This window comes from Tachysurus fulvidraco, chromosome 21 (genome assembly GCF_022655615.1).
Source record: "Tachysurus fulvidraco isolate hzauxx_2018 chromosome 21, HZAU_PFXX_2.0, whole genome shotgun sequence".
In the NCBI taxonomy this organism is placed as follows: domain Eukaryota; kingdom Metazoa; phylum Chordata; class Actinopteri; order Siluriformes; family Bagridae; genus Tachysurus; species Tachysurus fulvidraco.
The window spans coordinates 3,076,599-3,095,815 of NC_062538.1; the positions used below are offsets into that span (position 1 = coordinate 3,076,599).

The window sequence follows — 19,217 nt, forward strand, 5'->3', positions numbered from 1 at the left end:
GTGACTTAGTGTCATACTGACTTAGTGGAATAGTGCCTTACTGACTTAGTGCCTTGGTGATTTAGTACCTTACTGCCTCAGTGACTTGGTGATTTAGTGCCTTACTGACTTAGTGCCTTAGTGACTTAGTGTCATACTGACTTAGTGCCTTACTGACTTAGTGCCTTAGTGACTTAGTGTCATACTGACTTAGTGGAATAGTGCCTTACTGACTTAGTGCCTTGGTGATTTAGTGCCTTACTGCCTCAGTGACTTGGTGATTTAGTGCCTTACTGACTTAGTGCCCCCTGGATGACATATCATTTGTGTAGTGCAGCTACCTTCACCTTCCACAATCCTGATCGTCTATAATCACCATCAAAAGCCATCTTTGGAGATCGTCTTTACTCCTCAACCTGTTAACGCAGCCCATAATCTTCTACTGAAACCTCTCACAATGTCCTCAGGAACACAAACACTATGGATCCTCTCAAAGTTTCCAGACACCACCAGATCTTCTGCTGTAGATCTATTAACAAGTCCTGAGGTGCTGGACTCCATCTCAGTCCGTTCGGTAAACACGGCTTCCTCGCGAGGTAACTCCAGGAAACCCTTCACTGACTTGCTTGTAATCAGGCTCTCGAACTTTCTGATGCGTTAAACGCTTGTCGCTCCTTCAGCACCGAGTGAATCCGACCAGGTCGTGCGCTCGGTTTCACTCTTCATCACGCTGCGAAACACGTGTCATAAACGGAGTGTCAGTGAGACGACGGTGTGGTGACAGGAAGGCAGATCGTACGGTCGACGCTAGAACGAATTTTCTTTTTAATGATGTTCGAGCGCTGTCATTTTTTTTCCTTCTCCGCTGTCATATCAGTGGCAGAGCAGTTTGGGAAATAACTGTAATTATCCCGAGGCAGAGAGATGTGGAAATGACAATGCACCAGAGCTGAAGAACCATCTGTGCAAGGAAGCAAGCAAGGCCTTTTATTTATTTATTTGTTTATTTATTTATTTAATTTTTTTTAACAAAATTCTCTCATCATGTTCTCTTCTTCATAGCAGGCCATCGTTCTAGAATCACAAAAAAATAGTCTTTTTGACTGGCGGAGTTAGTAAGTTTGAAATTAATAACATAAGTAAAAATAATAATAATTCACACACACACACACACACACACACACACACACACACACACACACACACACACACACACACACACACACACACTGTTTCAAGTCATTTATAGCAGTCATTTTAGCAGTGCTGAAAATGATTTACCTCACACACACACACACACACACACACACACACACACACACACACACACACATACACGCACACACACACACACACACACACACACACACACACACACACACACACACACACACACTGTTTCTAGTCATTGATATAAGCAATACCATGAAGTATCTTGTTTTGTGGATGTTCTTTAAAATTCTTACTTAAGGTTACACTGAAACTGTCATTTGGTGCGACCAGCTTTTCATTCAGTAGTGCTGAAGATTATTTACCTCACACACACACACACACACACACACACACACACACACACACACACACACACACACACACTGTTTCAAGTCATTTATAGCAGTCATTTTAGCAGTGCTGAAAATGATTTACCTCACACACACACACACACACACACACACACACACACACACACACACACACACACACACACACACACACACACACACACACACACACACTGTTTCTAGTCATTGATATAAGCAATACCATGAAGTAACTTGTTTTGTGGATGTTCTTTAAAATTCTTACTTAAGGTTACACTGAAACTGTCATTTGGTGCGACCAGCTTTTCATTCAGTAGTGCTGAAGATTATTTACCTCACACACACACACACACACACACACACACACACACACACACACACACACACACACACACACACACTGTTTCAAGTCATTTATAGCAGTCATTTTAGCAGTGCTGAAAATGATTTACCTCACACACACATGCACACACACACACACACTGTTTCAAGTCATTTATAGCAGTTATTTTAGCAGTGCTGAAAATGATTTACCTCACACAAACACACACACACACACACACACACACACACACACACACACACACACTGTTTCTAGTCATTGATATAAGCAATACCATGAAGTAACTTGTTTTGTGGATGTTCTTTAAAATCCTTACTTAAGGTTACACTGAAACTGTCATTTGGTGCGACCAGCTTTTCATTCAGTAGTGCTGAAGATTATTTACCTCATGTTCTTTCTGATGTTCCACATTGTCATGTGCCGTAAGCGTAATAAAACCCTGCTGCAGTGTGCGCTTTTTTTTGCTGATGACCCTGCGACAAGTTTTCAATGCAGTGTGTTTTATAAGCACTTAAGGCCACACGCCTGCTCGAAGCAGCCGTTAGCAGTAAAGCCCCGGACGCTCGGTGCGACTTGATGCATTACTAGCACTAGCACTTTTCCCTGGTGTTCCTCTCTGTAGCGCTGTATTGCCTCCGTAACCGCAGCACAGAAAATCCCCACTGTGTTAGTGTTTGTGTTTATCGCTAAGCTTTTTCAGAGTTACAACAGCTTCATTGTGTGCTTGTGAAGAAAAAAGATGGCATAGAAAAGCAGTCTGTATTTCTTAACCTTAAATTCCAGCCAAGTTTATAAACCTTCATTATGTGACCAGCTCTCCGAGCTCTGAGGACCGGCTCGCTAACGAAGCACGGCTCGAGCACTGTCGGAATTAGACGTCTGAAAATGACCCTTCATCAGCTGTGAAGAGGGGAAGAGGAGAGAAATGAAGTGCGTATGAGGATACTGGAGCTAACAACAAATTGTCAGAGTCTGTTCATGTGACTCAGGGTGAGAGGCGGAGCCTGGGGTAAAATGTAGTACTGTGGCATTCGCTAAATTAAAGGGGTTTCGTTACCACGACGTAAAGTGGGCGTGTTTATGAGGTCTTGGAAAAACGCCCTCTTTCAAAAAAAAAAAAAAAGAGCATAACTACGATGGATAATGATGGACAAAACAGTTATACAGGTAGATTTTAGATTTTATATCTATTATGCTTTATTATCTTATAGTTAAGCTATTTTCGAAAACAAGTAACCAACCAAACACTACGGTTAGGATTAGGGTTGGATTATCAAATAGGCCACGCCTACCCGATGATGCAATATCTGTTACGCTGTTCTGAAATCCCTGGAAATAAGTGCATCCCATAGTACTGTTGCATCTGGCAACGTTAGTATGTTTTACTGAGAGTTAACTAGCTTGCCATGGACATACGTTGCTCCATAATTATACGATAGCTACTGCTTCGTAACTTCAGATTTCTCAAATCCGATTGGTCAGAAGATGTCCAAATTTATATTAATAAAATATCCTTAAAATATCCCAACAATGCACCAATATTTAGTTCTGCTCTTAGAAGTTTGTCCTTGTCCACCAAGAGGAACTGATGCATTTCTAACTCTACTTAAAATAAATAAAAAGCAACCACAATTGAAACTCCTCAGATTTAATGAAAAGGAAAAATCTAAACTCCGTCAGTGGCTTTTCTCTGGGATTTAATAGAAGATTGAGGTCACCGTGTACCTGCGTCCAACCTCAGGTACGGTTTATACTAGAGATCCGTTACTAGGTTTATTAACGACGCTATACTGAAGGTTGGGTTCCAATAGCAAACCCTGAACACTAATCCCCTAATCAAGGGCACATGTTTCCTTTGTTTTCGTGTGATTGGATGATTATTGGATGTGTGTGTGAGCCTGACTTTTAATTGCCATCACTTCACTCTGCGGCTAATGCAGCTGTCAGCGGGAGCAGTTGTTTTTATTTAAAAAGTACCAGGAGAAAATTTGCCCTATCTTCTAAGCAGGAGGGAACAATGAGCTGTGAACGGAGAGGCCTTATTTTGCCGCCGAAGCGCCGGCGGCACGGTTCGAGGATTATTTTTTTGTGGTTTAATTAGTCACACTCGGCTTCAAAGTGCCACTATGTCTGTACAGGAGCAGAGCACAGAGAAAAGTCTTCACATTCAGAAGGCGTATTAGCTCTGAAACGTGTCAGTGATACGTTTAAGGGTTCGTAGCTTGAGCTCTCCAAAAAATGGAGTTTGCTCCTGTTTGGTTGTGTGGATGTTTTGTGGATGTTCTTTAAAGTTCTTAAATAAAAAGGTTACACTGAAACTCATTTGGTGCGACCAGTTTTTCATTCAGTAGTACTGAAGATTATTTACCTCACACATATACACCATTTCGAGTCATTTATTATAAGCAATACTATGAAGAACTTGTTTTGTGGATGTTCTTTAAAATTCTTAAATAAAAAGGTTACACTGAAACTGTCATTTGGTGCGACCAGTTTTTCATTCAGTAGTACTGAAGATTATTTACCTCACACATATACACCGTTTCTAGTCAGTGATATAAGCAATACTATGAAGTAACGTTTTTTGTGGATGTTCTTTAAAATTCTTACTTAAGGTTATACTGAAACTGTCATTTGGTGCGACCAGTTTTTCATTCAGTAGTACTGGAAATGATTTACCTCACAAATATACACCATTTCGAGTCATTTATTATAAGCAATACTATGAAGTAACTTGTTTTGTGGATGTTCTTTAAAATTCTTACTTAAGGTTATACTGAAACTGTCATTTGGTGCGACCAGTTTTTCATTCAGTAGTACTGAAGATTATTTACCTCACACATATACACCGTTTCGAGTCACTGATATAAACAATACCATCAAGTAACTTGTTCTTTCAAATGAAATGGCTTAAAGCATGTTCTTGCATGTCACGTGGTCTAAGCGTTTTGCCTAAGTTACTGCGATAAGATTTCAAAACTCGAGAAGTGTCTAAAATGTACAGTTTGTATCGTACCCAAAACACGCCTCAATCTCGAAGCTAACAAAATCAGTCCTGACTCGTTTTAGATCAGACATGAGGTGATAGAATCGAAGTGCTTGAAAATATCCCATAAGATGGTGGACTGGCATAAAGGGTTAAAAAATCCCAGGCATTCCAGAAGATCTTCTGACACCACTCGAGGAATCTCAGACACGTGACGGGTCGTTATCGTTCATCGTTTGTTCAATATCCAAACAGAATCGATTCATTTAGCAGGTGCGCTGAAGTCGGAGTTGAGGTTTATCAAATAATTTCAATTTATTATATTACTGTTTATGCAAATTCCAGCCTTCAGGTTTTATAAATACTTTGCCAGTTGGTTTGAAATCTTTACTCAGCTGTAAATTATGGTGCTGTGGAGAATCTTTGGCTCGGATCTCTTTGTGAATTTTAACATTTAAAAGCAAACATTCGTTTCTAAAAAGTATTCGATTAGCATCATTTCCTGCTTTGTTTCCTAGATGCATCCCGAAAGTTATCTCATTGGAGGCTGCAGAACATCGTCCAGGAATCCATGGACAGCTCGGACGAGGAGTTCTTTGACGCCAGAGGTAAGAGGCTGTGCATTATTTAACACTCTGATACCCCAGTCGTTTTTCCTCTGCTTGTTTTCCTCAACGACGCTCGAGTGTCTCAGTGTGTGTGTGTGTTTGCGCAGTTGTCAGCGCAGATAAAACCAATACACACGTTCAATATTTGCTGCGGGAATCTGAGCCGGCGTAGCGCCGCTCTTCAATATCACGAGTCCTTAAATCCGATCCATATTAATCGAGTTTGCGCTGGAAATTTGATGACACAAGTAATAAATGCCGGTTGTGATGATGTAGCGTCTGATTGGTGCAATCTGTTAAAATAAAAGGATTTGTAAATTTATATCCGTGCGGGACGTGTAATAATGAAGGATTTTGATCGAAGGTTTTCTGCTTTCTGCCTCTGGGCTTCTGAGCGTGTCGCTTTTATATTATAAGAGAACGGCTTTAGAAGGCTTGGGGTTTCAAGGCTCTCCATTTTTCTTGGCTAAGCAGGACCGATTATTTGGTGATAAAAGAGATTACGTTGGATACTAGGGCTGATTTCTTTCTAGCCCAGACTGGAGATTCAGGTGATTATGCGCTATTTGGCTATACTGTATGTGGACACATGACCATCACACCCATATATGGTTCTTCACCAAGTTCTCTTCAGTGGTTCTAACCGGTTCAATCCAGTTCCAGCACGACAACACATTTGTGAACATAGCAAAGCTCTATGAAAACGTGGTGTGAAGGTTAATGTTGGAGAACGTGGAAGAACTTGAGTGTTCTGCACAGAGCGCTGACTCCGACTTAGCTCCACTGAAACGTCAAATCTGATGAATGATCATCAGTTCATATGAACGTGGGGAGGTAGTAGCTTAACGGTTAAGATGGGGTGGCGATCAGATGGTCGCTGAGCGTTAAGGGGCCCTGAGCAAGGCCCTTAACGCTCAGTTGTATGAAATGAGATGGAAAAAACTGAAGTTGCTCTGGATAAGTCGCTCTGGATGTCTGGATGTCAAATGCTATAAATGTAAATCTCCCTGTCAGGGAGACGGACTTCCATCCTGAACCCTAGACCAGCTGGCACTCCGTTTAACACCAAACACGACCTGGACTCTGGAGTCATTCCTACAGCAATATCTCTAACAGTAAACAAATTCTAGTCTTGTCTTTTATTGATGTTTCATTGAAATTTTTCCCTTCAAGAACTGTTTCTACAGAACGAATCACACACGTCGCGGTCGCATGGTTTTCCACACAAAGCATGTCAAGCGTGATGTCCTCGACCATTTTCCCCATTAAAACTCTGTAAACAAAAGCGTGGACACTCGTCAGCGGCTGCGGCGACCTCGTGGCGCTTCGCGTCCCCTTCCTTCGCTTTCGTATCGTTTCTCCTCTCGTGTCGATAGCAGGATCTGTAAGCGGCTCGGTTTCCTCTCCTGTAATTGCGCACACCAAAATCCCCAGTGTTCAATTATCTCAAACTGTTTACTTCTATTATATTTTATCCCCATGCTGTGGAACATGTTCCTGTGCGAGTCCGGAGAACGTTTTGGACAGGAAATCAAACAGAAATTTTCTTTTATTTGATTAATCATTTGCTTTTATGTGTGTTATTTTATTTTATTTCAATACATTTATAGCATCGATTTTATTTGAATAATCACGAACTGACGTGACGTATTAAGATTTTGTATTTAGTCTAAAAAAAAACGTAGATCCATTTTATACATTATACTTCGGATAATATTTATTTCTGAAAGGAAAATAAAATACCTGCACATTTTGTAACGACGTATTTTTATTTTCAATTAATTAATTAATTTATTTATCTGCTTGTTTGTCTGTCGTGATTTTTTCCCCTTCTGTTTAAATAACGCCGTATTGTCAACACTGTGCACGTATCAGACAGTATATTAAACGGTCTATTAACGTCTCCATGGAAACGGAGATCTTTGCCATTAAATTCACATTCCACAATCTTATCATGACTCTGCTGGAACCTGTTCCACATCTTTAATGAGGCCATTTGTCCGGAGCTGGAAAGCGGAGCGTCTCATTTATCAGCATCATCCGCTGATCGTAACAGACTCTCATGGGTCTGAAGTGCTCGTTGTCTCGCCTGTTTATTATCCCATAACCTGTCAGAAAATGCTAAACCTTACAAATTACAGCTCATCTGTCATGAACCCATGCTTGTGAATTAATAATATCATCCATTTGGTATTGTTCAAGGATAAATTTAAGTAAACGGATAAAATTCTTGGCTTATATTACAAATCAAAGCTCTATCGTAAAATAAAATAGAAGCTACTTTTACAGAGCAGAAGAAATATCTCTCCTTCGACCTTATACTGAATACTGAAGCTGTGTAGTACATCGCATTACTGCGGCATGGATCGATGGTCTGTGTGGATCCTGCGTGCCTGAGGACGTAGCTAAGCTGGCTAGCGGTGAATCACGATAACAAGCGTGCTAAAATCGTGAGTCAAGCGAAAAAAACCAGGAAGTAAACATGCCCTTATTTTGCTTCTGTTGTTCTGTGACGACTCTCCCACGCTAACACAGGGTCAACACTCCTTCGCTGTGCGTTTAGTCACGTCTGGACTGCGACGAAAAGATAGCCTCTTTTTTTTTTTTTTCTAGAAAGATCTAGATAAGCAAAGAACTGATTAAACGCCAGCATTTATCTCTCTGACAAGACCTAACTCTTCGTGAAACACTTAAACTATTCCTTATTTTCCTTGTTTGTTTCATGTGTACATAAAAATAAAAAAATAAAAAAATAAAATAAAAGGTTTAGGTCGATGGTATTTTAAGTTTGTAACCTAGCAACAAAACTTTTGTACGTCGCTCTGGAGTCTGGATGTCCGCCAAACGGCATAAACGTAAATCTCGATCTTTACCCGTTTTTGCGCTTATAAATAATATTCCACCACAACTGTAGCATAAACTACATACGTCTCTATCTAAATATTGTTTTTTTTTATGAACCGCTGTGGTGACATTTAGCTAATCGTAGCTGATTAAATGAAAATGAAACTACGGTGTAAAAAAAAAACAATTGCTTTCTGCTCTTTTTTTTTTTTTACTCCAAAAGTATTGGGACGACTCTCTCGTCCGCACGATACGTCAAAGAAATTCGGGTCTGACATCAGACGATAGACTTGAGACGAGATTTCACGATTTCAATTTTTATTTCCTGCTGTTTACTTCTAGATATTTTTTTCCTAACATAAAACATAGAATTTTTTTATTCCAGAGAACTTGATTTGGAAGAAAGCAAAAGTATTGGAACACCGCTGTTTTTGTTTTTTGTTTTTTTCCCCTTTCGTAAAGCTACTCCAGAATTTTGTTTTATCTCCAGTCTTTTCTTCAAGATGTAAAATTCTGCTCATCTGGATTAATGTCTGACTTACACGAAGCTCACACTTCGTTCCTCCCTTGTTGATGATGTCCGTTCTTAAGTTTTAACAGTGTGTTTTGCCCCATTGTCTTAGTGCATGATGTAATTCCTTTCCAGTTCATTTGGATGCATTAAAGATTAGCGAGAATGTTCCAGAAGCAGCCATGCAAGCCCGAGCCATGATGCTACCACCACCATGTTTCCCACAGGAGCTTTTATGTTGTTGATCATCGGCAGATCCTTCCTTTCTCCACACTTTGGTCTTTCCATCGATTGGCTAGAGGTTCATCTCAGTTCCAGAACTTTTCTGGCTCATCTCTGTATTGTTTTACGAATTCCAATCACTGCTTTGATTCTTACTACTGATGAGATGTTTTCAGATGGATCTTGTGGTATGGCCTCGATATTTTTGCTCTTGTAGTCTTGAAGGAATTGCGGATTGGGATTCTTCACCCCTGCTCTGTTGAGGTTGTTGGTTATTGGTTATTGATGATGGTTATTGATGATGGTTATTGGTTATTACTGTCGTTTTTGCGATTTTCTTCACAGCGCTCACAACGATTCCATCATCATCATCCGCTGATCCAATTTGTTGTACTGCCGATGCCCGGTGTTTATGCATAGCCTCGGATTGAATTTCTTTCTCTTCCCGGCTTTGAAATACTTGCTTTTCTACAACAGACAGCTGTTCTCTGATCTTTATACCTCTTAACAACAAAAGCAGACTTCATAGGCGAAACCAAGACCAGAATTTCAGAGCTGGTTATTGTTTAAACAGTCAATCCATCAGGACACATCTGGACATCAAGAAACACCCGCTAGTTACTGTACGTCTTCCGATAATTTAGCTCGGGTCGTGGGATACATAATACACAAAACACCAGGAAATAAAAGCTTTAAAATGTATTATTTAAGCTCAAATCCTTTTCTCAAAACTTTTCTCCACAGCAAAATCTACTGTATTTGCTGTATGGCTGTAGCCATGTTGCCAGTCTCTGGAAAATGAGCTGTCTTCAGCTAAATAATTGATGTCTAGCAGCAGAAAAGGATTTGCTCCAGAAGCTGGGCTGTTTTTTTTTTTTTTTTACATACGCTTCCATACATCTGTTAGTGGAACACTGAAGTCCACTCGTTTTGTCATCGGATTCCGACCTTTCCCTTTAACGCCACAGAACCAGCAGCGACTTCTCACCACAGATTTTAGCGAGGTAGTAAAGCATAATTCCAGAGTCTATCACATTCTACTGTATTCTACTGAATTCCACTGACCCTGTAACCGACAGGTGAAAGTCAGAATTGTTCATTCATGCAGAACAAAGCTTTCCTCACTGCTCTATTTGAGCGCTTTTAGTTGTAACTATGTTCTATACAGCATGTTTCACAGCAATTTCGCAGTCCGACTACAGCTCAAAATCCTCACAAAAGGGCTGGCATTTTTATCTCTGCATGGAAAACTAGGTCACCGTGTTGCACACTCATTTCCCGATACCACAAAGGCCGTAAATCCCTCTTACTCGATATCTCATACATTAGAAAATGTTCTGTACGTCATAAACACAGTCTTTGTTTACGACATACGGAACAGGACGTACACTTTGTCTTGGATTAGATGGAATATTGAACATTTACCAATAAACCAACAACAGGAAATATATATATATAATGTGTGTTTGTGTGTGAAATATATATATATATAATGTGTGTGTGTGTGTGTGTGTGTGTGTGTGAGTGTAAATATACATAATATATATACATAATTATACGTATTAGTGGATTTGGAGTTATTTTTAAATAAACTCCTGTGCAACTTCCTGTGCTCCTGTAAAGAAAAACATTAAAGATGCGGTGCACAATGTTTGAGAAACGCTTCAGAAAACTTAGTCGGGCCAACAAACAAAACAAACGTTTAGCCAATGAGCAGAAAGGGGCGTGTCTTGTCAATATGCGGCGGAGAGAGTGTTCAGTGCGCATGCGTGACATTAGCCGAAAGCGATTGAAACATCGACATGGAGGATAAAAACGAAAAGCGGAAAAAAAAGGCTTACGATAATGTAAGAAGCAGGACCCGTGTTAATATAGGATCAGCTTTCAAGCAAGCGCTGAGAGAACTGAACATCTTCCGCGTGAAACGGAGCTAAACCTTTGACGGTACAACACACAGTACTACAAAAACACATTTGCATTACCGTAGCATTACTCATTGAGTTCATTTATTGATAAAAATCTCCCCTCGGACAGCTGCCCCAGCAGGTTCCGCCATAACTGTTGCCTGGGTCATGTCGCTCTGGATAAGGGCGTCTGCTAAATGATGTAAATGTTAATGTGTGTATATGTGGGCGGAGCTATCAAAACAGGGGTGACACCCATTTGGGTTAGGGGTGTGTTTGTTTTGGAGATTTCGAATGTCAACATTGGATTTCAAACATTGTGCACCGCACCTTTAATGGTTTAATTTAATTGTTCAACCGATATAGACAGATACGATATAAATGTCGTGGATCCGCCTCATATTCACTTATAGACGAAGCAACAAAACATCTATTTTCTGATCTGTAAGAAACGACGAACCGCATCCGCCGTTTTTTTATTTATTTATTTATTTTTTTTTGTAAGGTTTTGTAAAATGTCTAAATATCGGTTTGGTTTTACATTCAGTAAATATAATGACACGGACATTATTCTTCCAGGATGTTTGATATTGCCACATTAGTATTCTGTGTCTGTTCGTGTCTGTTGGCAGATTTATTTTTGGTTTGTTTTCTTCTCTCCTTCTCTCTTTGATGTCACAGCGTGCCTCATTGTTCCCTCTGTGTTTTTCTTTCTTCTCCGCTTCTCTCTGTCTCTCATCCAGTCGTTTGCTATCGTCGTCAATCTTTCTCACAGACATTATGAATATTCAGACTGACGGCTTCGGTACCTGAAGGTACCTCGTCAGGATCGATACGCCGGAACCTTCTTGACAGAAAGGTGTCTATGTTACAGAGCTGCTGTCACTGCTGATTTTTGGGAGCACTGAACAGAATGATATACACATTTAAGTAAAACTCGCCCCTGCTTAGCTACATACGTCTCAATCGCGGCTAAAGAGTTCTAGCGTTTTAAACGTCAGCCATATAAAATATCTCCTGCAATTTAACCGAAAGACTGAAAGACACTGATGTTTATTGGTTTAGTTTGTATTTCATTTAAATATAGTAAGAAACCCTAATAATACTAACATAGTTACACTTATAGGGTTAGGGTTTAGGGGTCAGGATTAGGGAAAGGGTTTGGGGTTGGGGTTCAAGGTTTGGGTTAAGGGTTAGGGTTGGGATTGAGGGTTAGAATAGGGTTTAGGATTGTATTGTGTTAGGGCTAAAGGTTTAGGGTTAAGGATTAGGGTTAGAATAGGGTTTAGGATTCAATGTGTTGTGTTAGGGTTAAAGGGGTAGGGTTTAGGATTCAATGTGTTGTGTTAGGGTTAAGGGGGTAGGGTTAAGGATTAGGGTTAGAATAGGGTTTAGGATTCAGTGTGTTGTGTTAGGGTTAAAGGGGTAGGGTTAAGGATTAGGGTTAGAATAGGGTTGGGTTAAGGGTTAGATTAGGGTTAGAGATTAGGGTTTAGGTTTAAGATTTTGGTGTTAGGGCTTAAGGGGTAGGGTAAAAGATTAGGGTTAGAATAGGGTTGGGTTTAGGGTTGAGGTTTAGAGTAGAGTTTATGGTTTAGTGTGTTGTGTTAGGGCTAAAGGGGTAGCATTAAGGATTAGGATTAGAATATGTTTGGTTTAAGGGTTAAGATTGGGACTTGAATTGGGTTTATGGGGTTAGAATAGGGTTAGGGTTAAGAACTAGGTGTTAGGTTGGTGTTAAGGGTTAGGGTTATAATAGATTTTAGGGCTTAAGGGTTAGGATTGAGGTCTAGGGTTAGGGTTCACTTTTAGGGGTTAGAGCTAGAGGTTAGAGGAAGTGTTTGAGGTGAGGTTTATGTTTAAGGGTTAGGATTAGAATAGTGTTGAGTTAAGGGTTAGGATTGGAGTTAGGTTTAGAATAGGGTGAAGGGTTAAGAAGTAGGTGTTAGGGTTTAGGATAAGGGTTGGTGTTAAAGGCTAGGGTTAGAATATGGTTCAGGGTTAAGAGTTTGGTGTTAGGGCTTAAGTTTTAGGGTAACAGTTTAGGGTCAGAATAGGTTCAGGTTTAGGTTTAACGATTTAGGGCTAGGATAAGAAATAATACTCTCCCTTTTTTATATAAAAACTCAAACATGGAATATATGAATTATTAGAATTCGATATATACATTCATTATTTTTAAAACTCTAATGACTTCATATTATAATGACTAGATATGTCTGTATAATATTATGTGTAATCTTGTAATAATGTATAAAACTAGGTCAGGACGTGTTGAGTACGGTTCAGTGAGAGGCGTTAACCTTCTCGCAGTTTACCACGATTGTGATTACTGTTAGTTCTGATTAGATAATTAGTTCATAAATTTTAGCTGAATTAAGACAGAAAATGGGCATTTGCTCCATTTCAGGTTTTCAGGTGAGTAAGACATACAAATCTTATTGGTCTGGAACTGCTTGCTGGCAGTGGCGTCGGTGAAAACCCTGGATTTTTCTGCGATCCTGACACTTTCACTCTTGGGATGTTTTTTTTTAAATTTTGGGCAAATTTGTTAAAGAGACGTGTAATTTAACATTAAGATGCCATACATACAGTATATATGCTGCTCATATTTGTTTTTCTCCAGTAATACTAAGAATAAAATGTCAGTCAAATGAAGATTCATGACACAAATGCTAAATAAATCTAGTACAAGGATGTAAAGCCAAAGAAATCTGGAGCAGAGATTCTGCTTTCAACAACATGGCAGCATGCAGCGATCCAGCGGAGACTCCAGCAGAGTCTGTTTGTGTTGCCTGTTTGTTTCCGCACCTCTGAGTCTGTGTTCACAATGTAATTAAAATCCTGCGAGAAAGCGCTTAACTCCACTACATCCGATTGCTTTGAGCCGAAGAGGAAATAGATACTCGGAGCGAAGTTCCCAGTGTAAATACTCCATTTCAGCTCCGATCTAGAACGATAAAGCGGTTAGATTAAACACACACCCATAGCTGTTATGTTAAAGACAATTACATCACCCCCCCTTTTTTTTTTTTTTTTTTTACAATCTGTTTTACTTGAAATAGTGAAATCACACACACCATATATATTTAAAATTCAAATTCAATTCTCATTAAAAATCCCAGTAGGGGGCGCACGGTGGCTTAGTGGTTAGTTAGCACGTTCGCCTCACATCTCCAGGGTTGGGGGTTCGATTCCCGCCTCCGCCTTGTGTGTGTGGAGTTTGCATGTTCTCCCCGTGCCTCGGGGGTTTCCTCCGGGTACTCCGGTTTCCTCCCCCGGTCCAGAGACATGCATGGTAGGTTGATTGGCATCTCTGGAAAATTGTCTGTAGTGTGTGAGTGTGTGTGAGTGAATGAGAGTGTGTGTGTGCCCTGTGATGGGTTGGCACTCCGTCCAGGGTGTATCCTGTCTCGATGCCCGATGACGCCTGAGATAGGCACAGGCTCCCCATGACCCGAGAAGTTCGGATAAGCGGTAGATAATGAATGAATGAATGAATGAATAAAAATCCCAGTCACACAACCATACGGACGACCGAGCATTCACAACTGGCCTTGTTAAAAAAAAAAAAAAATAGAGGCATAAAGGAATAAAAATAGAATAGAAACAAAATGTACAAAACCGATTTAAAAAAAATGGAATTTACAAGTAAAATAAAATTCTCTGAAATAAAATGAAATCGAATTTACGAGTGTAAAATTTAATTTTTATTTCCAATTTTTTTTTTCTTACTAGCAGCAAATTCTGAAAATAAGAAAGAAAGAAAAAAAAAAGTTGAAAACCTCAAAACTTCAAAGCGTCAAGTAATAGAGTTGAAACTGTAATCGTTTTTCGAGGTATTTGTACTTTTTTTTGCAGTGAAACAAATTCTGTAATCTGATTCTGACTCAAAATGGCTGAATCGATTTTACACATTTGAAACGTAAATTTGTGTTTTATTACGAATCTAGAGCTAAATTCTGAAAATTAGAAACAAAAAAAGCAAAAAAAAAAAAAAAAATCCAAACTTGAAATTCTTGAAAATCTTTAGTTTTGTTGTGCAATAAAAATTTGGCAGAATGAATTTAGAATAATTTTGAATTTGGTGCTTTTTTTTATTCATCATTTTCATCACTGCTCCATCATTCTAACGTTCCATCACTCCATCGATTCATTGCTCCATCACTTCATCATCCTATCACTCCATCATTTCATTGTTTTATCATTCCATCACTTCATCATCCTATCACTCCATCATTTCATTGTTTTATCATTCCATCACTTCATCATCCTATCACTCCATCATTTCATTGCTCCATCATGCTATCACTTTATCCTATCACTCCATCATTCCATCATGCCATCATTACCTCGTCCCATCACTCCATCATTCTCTCACTCCATCAGTCCATCACTCCGTCACTCAATCATTCTCTCACTCCATCAGTCCATCACTCCATCATTCTCTCACTCCATCAATCCATCACCCCATCATTCTCTCACTCCATCAGTCCATCAATCCATCACTCCATCATTCTCTTACTCCATCATTCCATCCCTCCATCAATTCTTAAATCCATTATTTCATCCCTCCATCAATTCTTAACTCCATCATTCCATCCCTCCATCAATTCTTAACTCTATCAATTCTGAACTCCATCATTCCATCCCTCCATCAATTCTGAACTCCATCATTCCATCCCTCCATCAATTCTGAACTCCATCATTCCATCCCTCCATCAATTCTGAACTCCATCATTCCATCCCTCCATCAATTCTTAAATCCATCATTCCGTCCATCCATCAGTTCATTGCTCTATCATTTCATCACTCCGTTCTCCATCCCTCCTGCTAAATGGAGAGAATGGCGATTCATCACCGATAACTTTCCATAAATGGATTTATTTTTTATTCTCAGAAAGAGAGCACAGCTCCGTCTATTGTTTTTTTTGTCCTTACATCGGGGCGGATTCCTCAGCGCATCTTTTCTCTTCCCTGACGGTCCAGCGATGCCTCTCCTCTAAACGGCCGTTCTGCTCTGAGCTGAACACAATGGAGCTTGTGATGTATTGAGATGTTTGATGTACTGAGATGTTCCTCATGCTGCTCATCACCCAGCACTTACATTACAGCTCGAACCTGAGAGAGAGTTTTTATCTTCTCCGCACATTCCATCGGTTGTGGCTCCGACCGTTCAGCTTGCGGCTAGAATTTAACGAGCGAGTGTAACGATAATGACGCGGGTTTCTGCGAGTCTGTTTGACATGACAGATTTCATTCTCCTACGCCGCCTAGTTAGCTCACAGCTGGAGGTGAAGCCCGATGCAGACGTCCGTCTTCATTACAGCATTTCTTTTCTCTAGGCTTTACCCCATTTTCTTTCCCTGTTGGTTCCAAGCCCGAGCTATTTTTAGCTCTTTCAGCCTCTGTGTGGTTTTTGCTGCTTTGAATCTCCAGTGAAATTTTCCCCGCTCCGCTGCAGCAGCGCTCGCGTTCGCCGCTTCAGTGCAGATGTGCTTCAGTGCAGATGTGCTTCAGTGCAGATGTGCTTCAGTGCAGATGTGCTTCAGTGCAGATGTGCTTCAGTGCAGATGTGCTTCAGTTAGATTAGACGAGACTTAGATGACCTCGGTTACGTCTTCACTCCTGAGTGCATGCAGTCTATCAGAATTAATAATCGTGCCATTGTTCCCTGTTTAAATTACAAGAACTCTTTTAAATTACAACGTCACCATCCATTCATCCATCCATTCATCCATCCATCCATTCATCCATCCATTTCCTGGAACGTTTTCCTACACAGGGTTTCAAGGAACCTGGAGCCTGTACAGTTCTAGGGGACTCATAAGGTGGGAAACACCCTGGATAGTGTGTGAACTCAACACACACACACACACACACACACACACACACACACACACACACACACACACACACACACACCGAGGGAACATTCCCTCATTCCATCACTCCATCATTCCGTCACATCACTACATCACATCATTCCATCACTTCATCATTCAATCGTTCCATAACTCTATCACTATATCACCACATCATTCAGCACTACATCACTCCATCAATCCGTCACTCCGTCATTCTCTCACAACATCCCTCCATCAATGCATCGCTACATCACACCATCATTCCTTCACTCTATCATGCCATCATTTCGTCATGCCATGATACGTAAGTCCGTCAATCCATCACTCCATCATTCTCTCACTCCATCAGTCCATCACTCCAACAATCCATCACTCCATCATTCTCTCACTCCATCAGTCCATCAGTCCATCACTCCATCATTCTCTCACTCCATCAGTCCATCACTCCATCATTCTCTCACTCCATCAGTCCATCACTCCATCAATCCATCACTCCATCATTCTCTCACTCCATCACTCCATCACACCATCATTCCTTCACTCAATCGTGCCATCATTCCATCATACTAATTCCGTCACTCCATCAGTCCATTGCTCCATCATTTTATCACTCCATCATTCTCTCACTCCATCAGTCCATCACTCCATCACTCCATCATTCTCTCACTCCATCAATCCATCAGTCCATCACTCCATCATTCTCTCACTCCATCAATCTATCACTCCAACACACCATCATTCCTTCACTCTATCGTGCCATCATTCCATCATACGTAATTCCGTCACTCCATCAGTCCATTGCTCCATCATTTTATCACTCCATCCCTCCTGTTAAATGGAGAGAATGGTGAGCGATTGCTGATAACATTTTCTAGTTGTATTATTTATTTATTTATTTTTATTCTCAGAAAGAGAGACCAGCTCCATCTTTTGTCGCCCGTTCATCCCTCTTTCCTAACAAAAAAAGAAGAAGAAGAAGAAGAAAATGTTTTATAGAATAACGATTCAATGATTCCAAAGCATAATAACATGTGACACAAAGAAAATGAACTCTGATAGAATACGGACAATAGCTGCTTACATTCATACACTTTGACGGATTTCATTATCAACGTGAACTAATAAGTCGGCTGCAGCGAGCGAAAGGAAATCGCTTGTTAGCGACGATCTGAGTAAACATAGCTAATTAGTTTTTGACTCCTGAGGACTCGATTAGAGCGTCGTTCCCAAAGCAGCGCTGAAATGCAGCTCAGACTGAGAATGTGTTTGTCTCCTTGTTGTGCCAGATGTTATGGAGGGGAAGACAGCCATCCTGCTGGAGATGAGCCAGTGGAACTCCAACGATCTGGTGGAGCAGATCGAGACCTTGGGACATCTGGAGCGTTCACGAGGTACAAACATTCCACATCTTTCGCAAATCACTGTTCCTGCAGATTCAGTACATAACAAACACAACCAACATACCGACCAGGGGCGGATCTAGGCCTTTTTTTTAGGGTGTCTCCAGCGCCCCCTGTCTGTGATCTCATCCACCCTAAAACTATAAGTATAATTTTTACTTTCATAAATAAACAATACAAATGACGTTAAAATGCAGGACATGTCGTCGATGGGAAAGAAAATTATATATCGGTTTGATCCAAGAGCGATTTTTTTTTTACTTCGCTTTTACGCGCGTGCGTTGTAGTCTTTCAAAAGTGCGCCATCGGCCGTCTGCTTCATCTGAAGGTAGAAGCACAGAGTCAGTCAGAGTTGGAGGCGTTTATCTATAACGCTAATGGGCGGAAAGACGCAAAGACAAAAGCAGTGAAATGTCACTATTCTTATTACCAAAGTTGTAGCACAAACAAAATATTAATGCAAACAATCCATTCAATACTAATTAAAAATAACATTTATTGATTTGGTCTTTGTCTTGTGAATATTTTTTTTTATTAATGACTGCATTCACTGGACACACTGTTTGTAGAGAACGCACACATACATGAACTGATTTGATTCAAGACTGGCATCATTACATCATGCATAAAATGTTGGTGTCCACTTTTGCCATTTTAAATAATACCATAACTTTTGGCTTATTATGTAGTTATATGATATATAATGTAAAACTCTATTGGTTTTAAATTCTCACTGAGGGCTAAAACCCCCTAAAGATGAAATCCTAGAACCGCCCCTGATACCGACCCACATGCTTCTGATACAACATACGACACACATATATATAAATCGCTCATTCTAAAACGTCTCGCTCCGAACTCCTAAAAGTAACGTCACCGTAACCACGTCACCGTAAACACGTCACCGTAACCACGTCACCTTACACGTCACGTTCGGACTATGAAACCGTTTTATACTAACAGCTCAAATTCACAGACCTCCAAAGGTTCTACTAGACGAATACAAAACCCT

The 19,217-nt window shown here is 40.2% G+C and overlaps 1 protein-coding gene across 1 annotated transcript in view; it reads left to right on the forward strand.

Annotated features, from left to right (window-relative positions):
• plrdgb (PITP-less RdgB-like protein) overlaps window positions 1-19,217 on the forward strand; it is a 69,843-nt gene that overhangs the window by 19,578 nt on the left and 31,048 nt on the right. The window contains exons 2-3 of the mRNA XM_027153385.2: window positions 5,368-5,457; window positions 18,092-18,196. Of these exons, the coding sequence (XP_027009186.2) occupies window positions 5,368-5,457; window positions 18,092-18,196 (195 nt within the window). The remainder of the gene's footprint in view (window positions 1-5,367; window positions 5,458-18,091; window positions 18,197-19,217) is intronic.